Raw genomic sequence first — 19,050 nt, 5'->3', positions numbered from 1 at the left:
CATTGTGGAACATTTCACGGCGAGATGTTGTTTCAGGGTAACCCGCAGGCTTCTTAGCGCCTATGTCCATTTTCAAAGACAAAAAGCCAATACAAACCGACCAACGCACTTAAAATACCGAGAGTTACTCCACTGATAATACTAATGCCAGTGTTAGCGATGTTCATCACTCTTGCACAACCCCCCTAGAATTATGAAATTGAGAAAGTTACCAGCATTTCCGAACTTGAATTGCATGAAATTTAATTGCACGAACTGCTACATTTAAGCGATGGATCAGTGCTTTCATTTTAAATGAGCTGAATGAGAGGCAAAAAGTTCATGGTACGGATGTTAAAACATTGTTCGACCAGACACGAAGTGTACGTCATATTAGTGTAAGTTACAAATTAAGCTCTTCCAATTGCACCTCTGCGATTTAATTGCAATACATAATTTTTCGAATAATACGATAAAAAATTTACCTCTTCATAAAGCTTGTATCGTAATCCTTTACATTTTTTTAAATTTATATAGCATTAAGAGTGTGCATACCTTTGTTGGCAAAAACCGATAAAAAGTGCGTTTTAAAGTAGAAGTCATGATAAAAATAGAAAGCGGGTTTCAGCACACTATTAAAAGTCAACAAGTCATGACATCATAACTGCTGAAAGATAAGACTATGTAACTTCAATGAAAATAGCGATAAAATGTCCCTTAAAATCTACGAGAAAAATACATTCCTCTAATAAATAAGCACGATATTCACAAGTGAAAACATCATTTCTACAGTAGTTTTTTTTAATAAAAACACTATTATATTCCCTTAACTATTTTATTTATTCCTAGCAAGACGAAGACTGGTCGACTATAATCTTGAAGGGCGACTTCGAGCGACCTTGGGCATGATCATGGAGTTAGAAAGCATCCCTTTTTTCTATTCTACGATCAAAACCAAGTCCAGGAATAAATCAACACTGTAATATTTTGTAGGATATTAACGTCGACATTTTGCTAGACATGCAGTCTAATTTGTCTTCAAGGATCAGTTCCGTTCCAATTGGCATCAACCGAAGCTTTTACTTGAGGATGCAAATCAGTCCTATCAATCACTGACTTTCCATGAAAATTCCATTGGAATCTGCTCTTTACTTCTCCACGTGATCTAAAGTCCATTTTACACGGGCAAGTAATTACACATCTTGATATATGTCCGAACGTTCGTTTCAAAATGCAACATGTAAAAACGTGATCTGGTCAACACGCGGCAAATGAATGAGCGCAAGGAGGAAAAATAGTCCCAGAGTTAACTATAAAATGATTGCACGCCCGATTGAGAAAGAGATGCAGCTTGAAGTTGAAGAGATGCAGTCTCGTCTACAGCAAGCTTAAGAGTAAGTCTACAGGGAATATTTCTCAAGCCTTTATAATATCCTAGGCCTTCTCATCATGCCCTTAACCGCCAGTATCGGATCTGAAAAAACAACTCCATTGCTCCGACAGAAGGAACCGTATCCTCAGTTTGAACCGGTGGGGAATAAGATTCTATTAGCATCCCTTCCAAAGAACTCTTTCGCCCTAGGCGCTGATCTGTTTTTAATTGACGCCACCATTTTTCGAAGAGGGAGCTAACGTTATTTTCTTTTTGGAATCATAACAACGTTGCGTTACAACTCTACCCTAAGGGGCGCCGACAACTATCGAGCATTAGAAGAAAAAAATCAAACTCAACCTTTGCAATCTGAAACGAAGCACCAGCTTTTTCCTTCCTCCGCTCTTTGTGTCCATGAATATTAACTATTTCGGAAAAATTCTATTCTCTACTACGCAGATACAACGATTAGATATGATAATTTTTCAATCGAGGCCAATAAGTATGCTCTTTCACAGATTATTCCTCTATGGTGGTTCTGCCCTAAATGAAGTTTAAGAGATAAGTTTAAGAGAAGTTTAAGGTATAATTTCATATCTCGCCTGCGTATGTAGAAATGCAGAACCAACGATTGGGGTAAGAATGGACGAAACGATTTACAAGATGGTCTCACTCGTATAAATTCTTCTTTTTAAAAACATTCCTTAGCATAAGTGGGGGGAAGTTTCTACATGGACAGTCTTTGTCCCCGCCCAGATTTTCAGGCCCAGGTGACCGATGTGAAATTATGGCTTATTTGCTTGCAAGGGTAACATGTCTGGACATTTTTACATTGTCACATTGATCATGGAAGCCTCAGGTATGTCGAATATAGCTGAGCAAAGATCAAGTCACTTCATGATACCTTCTATTCATACGCATATAACCACATTAGAACCTTCGAAAAGGTTATTTTTTATATTTTACGATACAGAATTTGCGTACGGATAATTTCAAAGGGTTAGACGAAGACAAGACAAAACAAGAGAGCATCATCAGCAATAGGAATAATACAAAGACAATACCAATAGGTATGGTAGGAGATCGTGGTGAGACAAAAACTCAGGGTTGGAGACTCTGTTGAGGGTTTTTATGATAGCCGACCCATACGAATGATCGCAGCCCCACCTCTCTTCGCCTTACTGCTTCTCGGGCGGCGGACACGGGAGTCTATTTCGGGAAAGGGCCATTACTGGGAAATAACGTATCGTCCGGTAGGAGGAGGTGGTCCCAGTGGGTGGGGGAAAGTAGATATTACGGTGCGAGGGGGGAGATATCTTGATTTGCACCACCCCACCCGCCCTAAGGCACTCCATCACCCCTTGGGGGGTGGGGCGGTTTAGGCTAATGGGTGACTCCGGAATCCAGATCCTGCATCGGAGCAGGGGCGTGAGGGGTGACACCCCCCTCTCTTTGGAGCCACTGTTGCATGTTGCTCGGGACGGAGATTGGTTACGGTTTAAGCTGGTTCCAATTAGAAACTGGGTAAATGCCACTTTCGAGGAAATTTCCAGTAAGCTCTTTTGACGGGGTGACCACATTAGTTGAAGCATGAAATTTCACCATTATTTAACTTTTTTATATTTTACTCCTAAACCACCGAATACAGCCCATATCGGCCATTGTATATCAGGGTATTCAAAACATTTAACAATTGCACGTACACGAACAACCATGCCCCGAACAGGGTAAACCTACCCAGTCGGGACTTGAACCCGCGAGATTTGATTTGGCAGGCGAGGACTTTACCCCTTCCGGTCTCTAAAGCTAAGGTTTTGAAAATTTCCATATTACACTATCCCCGTTAAATAACCAGTAAATGTGATTGTTATACAGGTATTGTGTTCCAACTTTAGAGCTGTTGTCAAAAATATTGCATTTACTTTTAGAGCACTCGATGTTGAAAATGTGTGTTAGAAAGATACAGTAGTACGTGGAATAAAGAAAAGTATGACAGGTACAGGTTTTTAACGTAGTTCATTATTTCAATGCTGTAAAACATTAGGCAACTAGTTGATAATTGCATATACGTATACATTTCATAGTTAATGAGTGAGTCCAAGAATCTGATGCGAAGCTAAAAAAAATGACTGAATGAATAGTTCTTTACCATCCAAACTATTTTTCGAAGGATATCCAAGCTAACTTTTAGAAATCTCTTTTGAAAAGCAACTATTGTCTCAGTATCTAAGACGACGATCGCCCATACGCAGTAAAGATTGATATTATAGCTACAATTTATAAATCGTTGAGCCCATGAAATGATATAAGGTGAATCATAAAATGAGGGCATCGTAAAAATGAACATAGTCACCTATACCACACCTCTTCCAGTTACAGGCAAATTAACAGTCAGCAAACGCCATTACGAATCAAAAAAGACAAGTGTTTAGCTTATTTCATTCTTTAAATGCATCACGGAATTTTTATATGCTTGTGATTGTCGACTTTGAAGGAGGTTACGCCAAAGAACGAAGGAATAACCATTTACAAGGACATATAAAAATAAACCCTAAAGGCAATACAGGCAAGGCGGCTTGTCAAAAAGTTCCCTTTTGTTTCGTAGATTTTATTTTAAAATCCGAAAATAAGTCTATCAAGATGATACTCAAAAGCAGCAGTAACAATGTTTATTTTAACTGTAATATAGTTGTTTTCATTATAATGAGGCAAGAGGAGACTCATGATATAAAGAGCAATGGCAACATTAAAGCATATGCACTTCAAAAAACTGTATTCTGAGATATTCGCAAATAAATCCTGTAACTGAGGTCAAAATATATTATTTAAAGGAAAATAGTGATGAAGTCGCCTCAAACTGAATAAAAAAGTGTTTTGTCATACTTTTCTTTATTCCACATACTACTGTATCTTTCTAACACACATTTTCAACATCGAGTGCTCTAAAAGTAAATGCAGTATTTTTGACAATAGCTCTAAAGTTGGAACACAAATTTTCAATCGAGATTTCTTGGCATGACCACCGGAGTAACCTTCAATAACCCCTCCAGTGCTCCATCTTCCCCACCCAAATATAACCGCTCCTAAACTTGATAAAAACAACGACTCGACTTCCTGGATTTTTAAGCCATTCTGGTCCCCAACTCGGAGGTAAAATTCAGCACGCTTCTTGATCGAGCCCCAAGATTATAGTTGATAGCAAACAAATCGATCTCTGATCTAAATAGAAATGAGCTGTAATATCATGGTCTCAAACCCACGGAAGAAACGTGGACCCAATCCTCTACTGATGACATTAGGTCAATGGCACATATAGCGATTGCTCTCTAATTCAATCACTTAAAAACTAATGGAATGTGTACATATTTAGCGATTTATCTTCCGAGGAAATAGTCAGAAAGCAATGAAAATTCATTGAGCACTAATTCCCAACCATTACCTTTAACTGAAAACAACACGTGGCTTACGTAGCACGTAGTTTATGCATTTCCCCTATACTGAAACGCGATAATCGCTCTATTAAAAAGTAACTTCGTATATTATCGCCAGGAACAAAGTTAAACCGAGTGATCTTTTTGCGGTGGGTGTTAGTGCGGTAACTGAGCGTGGAGGTGATATATTCATACGGATTAATGGTATATGGAACAATTTTCCTCATGGAGAATTATTTATGCAGAGCAACACCTTTCCCACAACAGCTGGTACCAAATATTTCCTTCATTTCCATTAAAATATTCTTTACGTTCGATGAAGGATTATTAGTTTATAATAAAAACTCATTATCTTCCACTCAGACGATTGAAATATACTTTCTACTTCAACCTCTTAATTCATATGGCCGGTAAAGATGTGACTCTTTTTTAACGATAATAAGGCATACAAACAGGACTTCATAGGCATGAAAGATGTCTTTCACTCAACATACAATAGTATATCATAGGAATATTATGCATATTTTAAAAAAAATCCTTAAACCATACCAGTTTGGTAGTATTCTCAAGGTGCGAGATGGTCTAGGAATCGGAACTTCTTGTTTTGGACTGACTACCCTGAATGTGTGTTCAAAGATAGAACATGGAGTCAGGCATTTCTTTGGCAATCAGTGGATTTGTTTCTGGTTTAAATGATCCCAATCTAATCAACTGTAGATTCTCAACCATTTCCTCGAATAAATATTTTTTTCAATAATTTTCACAAAATATTCTTCTAACGCTTTTATAACCTTTAGGTTATCACTGATTCAAAGAAATAAATTGAGGCTCGATGTAGAAACAAAACGGAGCGCGATTGGTTTAACGAGTACAGACCAAAATTAAGCAACTTATAAGCTCTTGTATGAATGAATAATGAAGCCACGTTCATACTTATTAACATTTTGGTGGGTGATATACTATCCTCTTGATCAAACCTTGATAATTTTAAAAAAGGAATTATTATTAATTCTCTATTTCCACAAATACACCATAATTACGCTGTATGCGGCTGAAAGTGGGAATTAAAATTAAACCACGAAGAATTTAATGATGTCAAATTCCACCTCAGACATTAATATTACTTTTTGAAATTATAGTTAAGTATTCGCCGACAGAAAAATTAATTTCTTAAGCACCCAGGTGCAAGACTTCATATAAGGTAAGACTATACACTATTAAAGGAACTACGAAACGGAACAATAGATATGCTCCGCCATCTACCTGTACCAGGAAAGAACGTAGCAGCGAATAAAAGTGATAGGTCGAAATATTGCCAATAGATTACCTACGCACTTCACATAATGGCCTTTCGTCCAATCAAAGCATACGCGAGAGAAAAATTTTTGTCACCAAAACAAAATAACTATAGGCGAGTTTATGCGGACTGCGAAGTACTCGTGCTTACGTATTGCAATCGAAGAACGAATAAGTATGTTAAGCCCACATTACGAAACACTCGCTACAGAAAAGACGTCTTCTTCCGTCGAACTTAGTAGCTGTGCATTTTTGGAGCTTAAAATAATTAGCGAAGAAAAATAATCATTCAGCAATTTATCAAGAGGCAAAGCAGTAACCTACAGGATGCATTTATGGCCCATATTAATTTCTACCAAATGTTAATTATATATCACGTTTACTTTTTAATAAGTTAGATATTAAAATGGAGAAATTGTAACGGATATCTAGCGATTATTGCGTTGTACTTGGCCGAATTTTCTCTAAATAGCGGTGAAGTTAACTTTTATACCAATTAAGTGAAGATTAGAATGTTAAAAGCATAAAACAATGCACTGAGGTCCACGAAATAATATGAACACAACCTTTGAAATTAAATACTATTCTGCTTATCATGCGTTAATTTTTTCATCACATGCGGTAAAATCCAGTTTATGCTAGAATAATTTTGGTATCTGAGATAAATCCAGCAACGCAATTTTAGAAGAAATAATCTTTCCAGGGAAAGCTTAGTTTAATTTTAAATCAAAACATTCCTTAAATATAATTAAAAGCGAGAAGTCAAAACGAGAAAAGAGAAGTCAAAAAGTCTTTAATAAAGAGCAATTTAGTATCACAAGTGCTTGAAGGCTGTACTCAGCTACCACGGTTGTACACAGCAAAAGAATAATTATAGATAAATTAAGCCCGAACAGCAGAATAGAATCACTAGGTAATTGCGAACTCATCCTGTAGGACCAGAAAAGGACATTGGATCATTGTCATTGCTCCCAGCTATTCAAAAGCTAAGCATATCAGATAATTTAAAAAATTATAAAGTGAAATATGGATATCGTACCTACTTATATCCTATTAATAGCGTTGCAGGGAACGTGGCAATCATAAATATATATGGTCATATTACAGCACTTTCACAATGCCTGAAGATCGAGGAAATAATTACTTATCCCTTCTTTTGTGATAATGCTATCTAAAAGGTTGTAAAGCGTCAAGATCACTTCATTGAGTGAAAATACATTATCTGCAGTCCAAAAAATTGTTATTTCTTATATCAAGCCTTAGAGGTGAAATTCTATTTTGTAATGGAGATGCTAATGAAACGAATTTTTATCAGCACGGCCTTGGACGTTTTCCTCACTTTCTCCGAGATGAAATACTTCACGGGAAAGTTCCTTGATTTAAATGAGAAATTCGATAGCAATAAAATAACATGTAGCAGTAGTTTAACAACAGCCTACAAATGCAAATGAAAACATATTCGGCGTCTCAAATTAACAAGGCCAAAAGTTCTGTTGAAAGTAGGGTGGTGAAATATCAGCCTTTTCTAATACAAGAGTAATACACAATTTTTCCAGTGAGATACTGAAAAAAGTCATTTTTATTACGCGGACTATTAACTATTTATTAACTATCCACTAGCTTCACTGATACTAATGTTTCACGTCAATTCATAGTATAAGTTCATTTTCAAATTCATCAACCCCATATAAGTTGGTTACGGCACCTTTCAAACAAAATCTATTGGAAGTCTTAATGATTTTAAAAGATGAAAGATGAGTCTTAAATTGGCCAAGCATTAGAGATTCACTTATCTTATAACTAAACATTACCACCAACACAGGTCCACGAGAAAGCAAAAGATTTTTGAAACCAATTCAGGATTTTTTACCCAAGTGATATCCCAAATGATACTATTTATAGTTATTTCTAGTGTACATAAGATAATATACCAACTATTTCTTTTAAGCAGCATTAGGCGAAATCAAAAATAAAGACCAAAATAAAATCTATTTCATCAATAGCATTAAAATGAATAAGCATCGCATGAACCACATTTTTCCCGTTTTAAATCTTGCCTTTATTTTTTTAAATTTGTCTCACCCAAAATTACTTCCCGATTTTCCATATAAGCACCTTTACAAACAACGAGATTCCTTGAAAGGAAGAGTAAAAAACGTATAATTTGAGAATTCACGGTCACTATCTATAATTCACTAATCACCCTTTTCAAATGAACATACCAGATGCATTAATGATACACAATTGAGGGCGCGGTCCGCAATTCAAGAAGAGGTCTGAAAAATTCCAAAGACATTGGATCTCATTCGTAAGAAAGCTAAGAATCACTTGAACGCAAGTGAATAACCTGGCTTCAGGACTACCGGGTCGAGAATTCGTCTTAAAGGCTACAAGGTAACCATTCATTACACAAAGCAGTCGACACGTGACAATTAGAGTTTGGAATGCGTGCCTCGTCGCGCTTTCTCCGACTCTGATTAGGAGGAGAGGCCCTTCTAGGAATGTTTTCTGACATCCCAAAGAATAAAACATTTCCATGGGGTCAAAACCCAATGTCATGGCCATTAGGCCTTAAATATTTGTTAGCATAGTAAGAATATACAATATTTTTCAATTGCCATATTGTGCCTTCGATGAAATTCGTTCAATTAAACAGCAAAATAATGACGCAAAATTAAAAAATGATTTTGAAAGGGATGGAGATAGATTTTTTACTCAAAACCTAGTACTTAATTTTATATATAAAACGATATGATCGATAAATTATAAATAATCCACCACTACCTTCATCAATTCTTTCACGCAACTACTTGATATTTAACCATCTGGTTTTCCAGCTAATTCTTGTTCTTTCCAGCTTCCATGATTAAATATAATGTATTCAAATTAGATATAAAAATATTGATTCCATTTTTGATCATGCTTCGAATCTTGGTTTGTTAGCTAGTTAGTTCATTATTTACAGCTGCAACAAACCATAACGGACTTCGCTGAAATCGTACGGAAGAATAGTTTAGGACATTAGCTTCTTCATTGCTCAAATTCGAGTTATTTGGAAGATATACCGCATAAATCATATTCACCAGCAGCATCGGGCAAAAATAAAATAATGAGTTTGGGAAGCAAGGCATTTTTGAAATTAAATCCCTACATATTTTATTGCCCGTTAACTCTCATGACGCCACAAGTAATTTTTTCCATTCATTTTTTCGCATTCATTTGATACACCCCTTCAAGAACATCGACATGAAAATAACCGAGAAGATGGAGATGTCGTCTGACCTATTGACCTGACAGAATGAACAGAGTAGATTAAATAAAATAAAAAGATTGGTGAGATAAAAATGCTTAAGAATTATTTTTGGCGAAAATTTCACTTTCAACGTGCGATATACAAGAGAATTCAATTTCTATCGAAAACGTTGGTAACCCGATAATTTTGTAATCTACAACGTTCAGTAAATACATACTATTACAATAAATCTGAGCATCAGTCGTCTCTAGCATGAAGAAAGTAAAACACCACGATTTTGAAATGGACTTTTCGTCGCAATTCCTTTTAGAATCTTTGATCAACTGCCAATAATATATTCTTTCTTAACTTAATGTGTACCACTTCATCAATTGTAATTTCTGCATTTACTAAATGATCTCATTAGAATTACTTCTACATGAGACATCCTCACATAGATTGAACAACGCAAACATTTCATTTCCACCGAAGACAATATCACCTTTTGACTATTATTAAAGAGTGGGATAGACCCAGTGACCTCCATAAGAAAAAATTATGGACAAAGAAGGCAACAGAATACCAAAAATTGAACCTCCAAAAGTTATTCCCAATAGTAAGACCCTTAAACGTATTTAAGAACGAAAACATGCATCGACCTTTTGTCATAGACTAGTTTGATGAGTGATCTTTTAAGCACACGCATTTCAGCCGGAAGCAGCACTCACCAACAGACACCGACGATTGGCATCAAGAGGCACAGGCATACCACCACGGCCATCGGCCGCATGTCCATTACGCGTCTGCGCGCCCAGCAGCACCTGAGGCAGCGGCGGCGGTGGCGACGCGGTCGGCGGCGGCGGCCTTCGAGGGACGACGCCTCCCGGGGATGCTGCTGCTAAAGCCCCCCCGCCCCCTTGCACCGCCCCTCACGCACCCCCACGCCCCACACACGCACTGCAGCAACGAGGGTGCCGCTCTGCGGTCCAGTGGTGGTGCCTCATCGCCGACTCGCGGGCCCTCAACGCTCATGGGGGGGGACTCTGCAGCTCGCTTCCACGGCCACCGGACGCGCCCCAGTCGCTTCGCCTATCCGCGGCGGAGTGTGGCGGCCGGGGATCGAAGCGGGGACACACCGCTCGGGAGGGGATAGGCGGTTCGGCCCCCACGAGGGAAGGGTGGGGACGCCGTGGGGGAAGGGGGTGAACCCTCGCCCCTTCCTCGGGCTGGTAACAACTAAGGAGCAAGCGTTCGTCCAAAAGCAGGCTTAATATGTGGTGGGGCCCGCGTTGGAAACAATCATAAGACGGATGGATCGGGGATTTTACCTTCGACTAGTGTTTTTCGAGGTCGATACCTCAAGAAATTGAGACGAAATGGAGTTGTTACCATGCGTGACGAAGTCGTCAGGGGAGAGCGACGGTAAAACAACAACCAACACCTATGCTTGTCCACACAACGCCACAACCTAGCAACACAGGCGTGCACGAGGAGGTGTATTCCCGGGAGATAAGAAGGCTTTTAAAGATGTCCCTCGCGAGGCTCGTCCCTCGGCTATCGGGGCACTCCTCCCTGGCTCACGTCCGCGTCGCACCGCCCGATTCTCGAGCAAAACTGCCAAGACAGCGCCGAGGTGTCAACAGCTCTCATCCTCACACACGCTTATCCCGACAACACTCCGCGGACGGAGTTCGACACCTGTCAACACACGCAATATCCCTCTCCGTTCCGGATCGTGGCGGGGAAATACAAATGGCGAAGAATCTTCAAAACAGAAACGAAGATAGAAATGGATTGGGGCACACGCCTGAGAAGTGTTCCAGGGCAGAATATGAACGAGGTAAGGAGTAGAGATATGGGGAACGAACCGATGAAAACCCGTGCGTTCTACACTTATGATTTCCCCATCACGTCCGAGGAAGGTTCCAGAAACTCTTGCCGTCTTCGCGGAATGGATGCTGGCGGGAAAGTGGAGTCCTAAGTCCGGAGAGGCTAAACGCACCGTGTGGCGGGGATTTTCGCTCGTGCTCCCCTCTCTTTCTCACGGAGAGCCGTCGCACTCCTCGGCCCGTCTTCTCAGCTACGTCTAGAGCGCCCGACGACCCGGCGTCCACTTGCACCGCCGCACGGCGGACGAATGGGAGCTCGCCTCCGAGAAACAACTGAGCGATGGCTTCCGCCCGGACACATCGTAAATGTTATTATATCCATTAGGTCCGGGAGGAACGGGGACCGAATTCATTTCGTTCGCTTCGAAAAAGTGAGTCCAACGGGGCGGGAGGGGGGAGACTCTAAGTCTGGGAAGGGGATGGTTTCCATGGGAAACGCAAGAGGGGTGGGGGTAAATGAAAACAGGAGAGATACGATATCCGCCTTTTATGCACGGGAGAGGAGGGGAGGTTTAAAAAAATTAAGTGGGCAAATCGGTGACTGAGGAAGGCGGGAAATATAATGCGTCGAGTTCATACATACACCAACATGACCATAAAGGGAATGACAAATATATACCTCAGGGGTGGAAAAATGTTCTTTTAATGATATGGTACACAATTGGAAATTTCTTCATCAACGTTTTCCATTTTTGTGTGGGTACATTGGGAGTATAGTGAATAAGCTACGTAAAGGGTATGAGGTGCATGCATATGGGGGAATGGGGCAGAGAGGTTTGGAGGACGGATTGGGAGGGGCTGAAAGAGCACGATGTCACCGCTTTGCGATGCTATCTGTCGCGGCCGCTCCTCGTCAGTCAGGCACGTAGCTGCACGCGCGCTACACGAGCACGGGAAAACATGAAAGTGGGGACAGAATCATTTCGCTTGAGGTCGTACAGGATTTAAATCATTTCGACGTCACTGTGAAACATCAACTCACATAGAGCACCTGCGTGAGGAAGGGATTGAAGTACCGACGAGCTTGGGGAAATGCAATGCCATTCTATTACTTTAGAGAGATAAATGTAAGTGACTATAAAAAAAGCAATTAAAACCAGACGCCTCAAATTTATCAAAGGCCGGCAGTAATGAATGGCGATGAAGCCGATTGAAAAAAGTCGTAAAGGGTCTTTGTTAGAATTCTAAAAACAATAATGCACATAAAATAAAGCGGTGACTCTTATCACTAAGTTTTCTGGGGAGAGGGGAGAGGCAGTGCTATTAGCAAAACGAAGATAAATCGTCATTCATTTTTTAAGCAGCACTACATTCGAAGAGAAAGGGTGCTTTACGTGGTACTTCAAAGAGTAGAGCCTACTGCTCACGAGTATTGCTTACAAAACACAGCGAAGCCAATATATTTCAAACTCAGCGGTTGAAGACGTGGAAAGAAAAAGGATTGCTCGAAAACATCATAGCAAAAAACTTCGCTGGCTAATTTTATAACCACTTAGAGCACTTATCTATCTACAAATTCCAGAAAACTCTTCTAAAAGATAATTTTGACGAATTCCTCAATGAGGATAACAATATATGCTCTCTAAATAAATTTCCACGTATCAAAATGCGAACTAGCTTTACGATGTGAGAAAAGAACCGATGAAAGTCCTTTGATGCTAAACAACGAAAAAACAACTGCGCAGACGAGAAACAAGACTGGGGCGCTAAAGCCACTTTTGAAGCAGATGACAACAAAGTACCGCCCAGCCGTTTTGAGAAAATACACTTTTTTCAACAACGTTTTTTTCCTAAACATCCACCGGGAACTGGCCTTGAGCAAAAAATCACTCTCACTTTCGAAAAACTTCACTTCTACTTTCCATGGATTGGAGCACGGAAGAAAGCGATGCTGTATCACCTTACGGGTCCTTAACCAACGATTTACTTTGGCGAGGGGAGTACAAAGGGATTAAAATGGTAAAGAAAGGGGACCCAAAAGAGTTGAGTATGCATCGGAATAGGCGAGAAGCGTCACGGAAGTGAGTCCATTGCGTAACCTAGCACTCACAGGATTCCATCAGGTAAGGAAATGGAGAAAATGTACCTGAGAAGACTAAAGGGGGAAGATAACTATGACGGCACGGTATGAACGGAGAGGAGAGCGTTGCCGGAGCGAGGTGCAGGGACAATGTCGTCGGTAGAACTGAAAAGAAACGAAGGAGGGATCGGAGGCGATGTGGAGGGGCGGGAAGGAGGGAGGGGGGGGGACTCTGGATCGGCTGGCGGGGAGTGGAGAGGGGGAGAGGCTGGCAGAGGAGGGGGGAACGAGAAGGAGAGAGATGAAGAAGAGGAAAGAGTGTCCGAAGGAGGAGCCTAGGGAGGGGGAGCCGGGATGCTGGATGACGAAGAGAGGGAGAAGAAGAGGGAAAGGAGAGATGAGTAGCGGTCGAAACGGACGGCAGGACGAAAACTGCGACGGACTTGTTAAAAGCCGACGCGGAGGCGATGATCTCCCGACTGTGCGGACACTTCAGAAAAAAAATGCGAAATAAATTAAAGCCAGTTGTAATTTAAGTTGTAGCAAAGCTTTCTCCCCGCAATTAAGGAAAAAAATTTAAGATAAAAATATATCTGTATGCGAAGGAAAAACTCCCGGAGTTATGTGTCCCTCCGACGGGAGAGAGAAGGAGGGGAAAGGAGAGATGAGTGGCGGTCGAAAAGGAAGGCAGGACGACGAAAACTGCGACGGACTGTACACGACGTGATCGCTCTTTTGCTCAGCAACAAATCAAGTTTGCAACTTCAAGAGCAGCTTCTGGGAAACTGGAGGTCGCTTGGACGTGTTGTTCAGTGGACCAGCTTCGTAGAGAATCGGTATTGTGATGGGATGATCGTAATCTTTTTTAAATTTCAATTTCCACCCTCCAGGATTCAAGATATTGATCACCGGGTTTGCAAGAGCCATTATGGAGGTCATGATTTCACAGCACATATATTAGTAGAATTTTTCTGCCATCATTTCAATGACTGAGTCTCAACCATACAGGTATTGGCGTCGATTGCAGTAAAACTGTGGGAGATGGGGGTCCGAGAGGTCTCATGGGTAGGTATGGAACAACTCACAGAGAAGGGTGGGTATGGAATAGCCGGGGAAATCCCGGAAAAATCGTGGAAATTGTGATTTTAAAGCATTTTTTTACCCCATTAATACTCAACTAAGAGAAAAAACAGTACAAAGCTTTATTTTTTGGGTAAATGCTAAAATAATGGGGGGACGTCTCCCCGACAGGACCAACGCCAGTGCATACAGGCCTCCTTTTTAAGACTGACGGTGATTTGAGAAATACGAAAAGTAGGTACACATTATTTCATGAGACAGATAATAAAACTCACGAGTCGATAGTTTGGTGGCAAGGTGTTCATGGTTAATATGCTTTCAGCGCGTTGTCATTTGGCCTTGATTCTTAAGCGAATGAATTAAAATACCTTAAAGGATAGCTAAGATGAAATAAATGGGGATACTTATTAGGGAATGATCGTAGTAATTGAGATCAGAAGGATTATTAGCGAAGAAGTTCCCAAGAAACCGAAGACTAAATGTTCTTTAAAACTCTCCACGACCAAACATTCATACTTAAAGGAATTTTAAAACGTAGGAGTATCTCAAAAATAGTTCAACGAAAATTCACACACAAAAATTATTGAATGTTAAGGACACAAGTATGAATTCGAGTTTTTGATACTCATGAAAGTGAAAATAGATATATTTCATAAAACTGACGTAGAGATCATTGGAAAATCAAACTTTGCATCACCATCTAATAAATTCAATTTTAACAAGTTGCGAAAGAGACATAACTTCATCGAAGCCAAAGAGGGCACTATATCGTGGGATAGGTGTAGGATAACAACAAAACGCACAACTAGGATATGCGTACTTTATTGCGAACTGCTGCGGGCTTTCACGAATTTCACCGACTCCAATACATGGCTACATCTGAGCCTCCCGGACATTTGAAAAGTACAATGGGAAAATGCAACTTTATGATCCGAAAAAAAATGAAATTCCAAAATACGTTGAGGGGAGAAGATTAGTCTACACAATGGGATAGAGTTCGAAGTGACTGAAAATGGGTCCCCTCAATCTTCTCTTTGTGATCCATACCCTGAGCAACTTCCAGCTTTGTCAGCTTCTCACCCAAAGGGCCTGTCTCTTTGTATGCATCCCCTTTCTCCATCCCATGCCATCATCCACTTGGTAAGAGATTTCGGGCTTTTTTCCATCGGTACCCTTGCAGTGATGGGGAGAGAGTTACCTTCATTGTGGCGAGTGAAAGAGACCCCACTCACGAAAGCACCCCCTTTCCCGCCCTCTTCCAAAATGTCCTTAAAACCGGGTCGCCCACAAGATAACACTGCATCTGTGTAACTCCTCCGATCTCCAAGCACTCACCGTTCACTCTCTTCTACCAATCGCTCCCTCAATCCCCTAAAGGGCAACGTTGGTGCGCGTCCGCAAATATATAGGGTGAAAGAAGAACACTTAGCGCATTAATTTCTTGAGAGGACGCAGCACTACCTCTCGACCGTTCGAACATTTTCCATTTTTGGTAACGAATTACTCGTTTAAAACTTAGCGTAGTCCTAAAACATGTAACGTAATCATCTTTGAATTTCAGAGCTAATAGCAGAGGAAAAATTGGAACGTGAATACTTTTTTAAAAAATTATCTTTCAAGAAGATATCGATAAGTTTTAAAGTAGTACTACGAAGCGGAAAATACTAGATCGAGTAGGAGCGGCAGTGTTGTGTTGCCTTAAAAGGGAGAGATATTCAGGGGCAATTAGTTTATCTCACAGTAAAAGTGATGAAAAATTTATGAGCTACAGAATTTCCCCTCCGTAAAGTGAAAAATATTTCTAGACGGGAAAAAAAGATACGCGGTTTCATATACCTGGTATTATAAATGGAACAAATAGTATCTAATTCAATTGCATAAACCAAGACATTACCTGCCATCTTTTGAACGTGAGACTGATAAACTTGAAAAATGGCACCTTCCCAGGGTATATCTCACTTGTGTACAACTGGAGGACAAGGTACGGCAGCATAATTTGTTTCTTTTCTTACGGAATATCAGTTCCACGAACGGATGATGGAAATAAAAACGGCCTTTTCACGGCAAACGAGGTTGTGTTAGAATTTCGTCTTTTCACCTGCCCCAAGCCATATTCGTACTCGTCACCACGTAGTAATTTCCTTTTCTATCACAATTTACGTTCCACGTTCTGTTTAAATGACGAGCCTTATTTTTCCCCGCTATCTCTCTTTCACCTTACTTTCCTTCAATTCTTCGCACCTACTCTTTCTCTTGCGCAAGTCCTGTAATCCACTCCACACCCATCCCCACTCCTTCACTCTCTCGCCTCTGTAAATTCAGACAGTATTGTACTCTAAATATAATCTGGAAAGCCGCGATGGCGATAAGTTACTTCGACAATAAAAAAAGGATGACGAAAAGAACCGAATTCCTCTAAATTCATTATAAGTCTTTGCATATAAATCGCGAATCAAAATATGTACTCAATTCTAAAGAAAACCAACGTAGCAGTTTGATATGACGACGCATAAAAGTTTACGATGAAATTTAAAAAAAAATGAACAAATAATATTTTCACTGCGTAAAGACGCATTTTCGAGTTCCTAAGGCACTTATGCGACACCAAGGGATACCTCTTATATGAAAAAAAAAAAAACATTTGTGAAGATCGTAATATTCACAAATTGAATTTTGGAAGGCAATTTCTTCATCATTCTGTGATCTTCGGCAGGGTATTTTTCGGAGAAAATCAGTTTCGTACCGTTGTTTCGTTAATACATGTGAGGAAGAATTTAAAGGAACGCTTCTAATGTGCACATGATGCCATCTGATGCACCTTCATCCTGTATGGAGTTGGAGCTTTCGCCAGACCCGACGGATTAGGGGACAATTGGTAACCCGTCTCGTATTTGGACGATGGAAAAACGGAGATTGTTTAGCTTGTTCGAATTTCCTTCATAAACAGCCCACTCTTATGGAAAACTATTTTTCCGCTGAGCGAAAGTGACAGTATAAATTAAATTGAAATATTTTTCCCCATTAGTATATGCTATTATATTCAGGAAGGATACCCTATCCATTAATTTAGCGCTGCACTAGCAAATTCATTGTTAATTGTTCTATTTATCTATGCATATCACAACTGTCTTCAGTGGCATTTTAACAAGATCAATTTTCTTAGAGAATATTCGCACCGTTTATTATTTTCTAAAAAATTAGAATGCAGCGAACATTAGAGCAAGTCATGGACTTAGGAGCAAGAACGTCATACTCTTCATTCGTAAATTGAATTTCTGAGGGCAATGTAACTATCGTCGTCGGAAGAACACTGAAAAATAACTCAAGTTTTCATGAATAAACCGTAGATCAGCCGAAATTACCGTTTCTATCTCTATCTGGAGTTCAGTTCGATGAATAAATATAGATAAAAACTAAGAATTTTCTCTTCACGTAGCGCTCAAGGTATTTGGAAAGTCTATTAAGCGGAGCTATAATACAAACCTTAAGTTTCCCTGTTTGTTTATTTCTCCACAAAATCTCGCAGAATAAAATAAACAAATTCTGTCCATTAATATGGGATATCACTTAGCGATCATGTCCATTCATAGTTAGATCCCCGCCAAGGGGGAAAAAGATGACAGGGTAGGAGAAAAGAGGATGGAGTAGGGAATTTTTTATCCCAAACACAGCTAGAGAGAGGATGTTAGCATGTGGGGCGCGCAGAAGAGGAGAAAAAAGATCTCCCACTCCAGCTTGGTGGTACCACCTGGTGGACGAGAAAGAGAAAAAGTGGGGATGGAGAGGGGAGTGGGGTAGCGAGGTGGTCGAAGGGGAAGCAGAGAGAAAGAGAGAGAAATGGAGACAGTTGCAACTCGTTGCATTTCAAGTGTTTTGATGCCTCGGGCAAAAGCGGCCAAGAACGAGAGACATCTGGCGGCGAATTTGATGAATCGCTCAGAGGGAGGGAGATAGCAACGTCAAGGGGGGTTGCATAAAACCTGAAGAGAAAACAGAGAACAGATTTTTGCAAGGTACTATTAAGTATTTCTCCAACGGACAGTAATGGTAAGGGAAAATATTTACGCATGTAAGACGTACCTCGAGTGACAAGAAAATCAAGGATTTGTTCAAATTCATTTTGAAGACAGCACAGAAAATTCTAGTTGCGTGTCAAACACAGTGTAACAACACGAGGAAAGACAATGATACATAGGTTTCGGATCCTTTAGCCCGTTACTGCACACGTATGATTTATCGAGAGCCTCACATAACGCATTCAAGAATATTTTTAAAAGACTTATTCCATCTGCCGAATATAGGCCAAACGGATATAAATTGACATTTGAAACGCGAAAAGCAGGCCATGTTTATATAAACAAAGAAACCCTGACTCTCGACTAATTCGTGAAAATTATAACTCATACGAGGAGTTCACCTTCCAATATGCATAAATATACAACCAGCTATGCTGGAAACGTCAATTATTAAAGTTGTAAAGGTGATGAAGAACATAAATCAGAATTTTGTATTAAAAATATCCTCATATGGGGATGAGTAGACGGGGAAATCTTCGACTTTTTTACTCTTTACAACGACGAGGATTCTAGGATTAGCCAATACGTCTTACGATAAAGAGATGAAAAAGTTAATTTAAAAATATGAAACGTGCCGATCACAGGAGGTCGCCCGCCTAGGGCCATTGAGAGCACCTGAAAACCAACGGGAGCACAGAACTTGGGCCAATGACGCAAAGACCACAATTAAAAACA

General features: G+C 40.2%; 1 protein-coding gene across 1 annotated transcript in view; it reads right to left on the bottom strand.

The window, feature by feature from the left end:
• LOC124155232 (protein Wnt-6-like) overlaps positions 1-13,369 on the bottom strand; it is a 155,626-nt gene extending 142,257 nt beyond the window's left edge. The window contains exon 1 of the mRNA XM_046528948.1: positions 10,039-13,369. Coding sequence (XP_046384904.1) covers positions 10,039-10,106 — 68 coding nt within the window. The 5' untranslated portion in view covers positions 10,107-13,369. The remainder of the gene's footprint in view (positions 1-10,038) is intronic.
• Between the last annotated feature and the right edge of the window lie 5,681 nt (positions 13,370-19,050).

Source organism: Ischnura elegans, chromosome 3, assembly GCF_921293095.1.
Source record: "Ischnura elegans chromosome 3, ioIscEleg1.1, whole genome shotgun sequence".
NCBI lineage: Eukaryota > Metazoa > Arthropoda > Insecta > Odonata > Coenagrionidae > Ischnura > Ischnura elegans.
The sequence above is the reverse complement of the archived record's forward strand: the minus strand, read 5'-3'. Positions and strand labels throughout refer to the sequence as shown.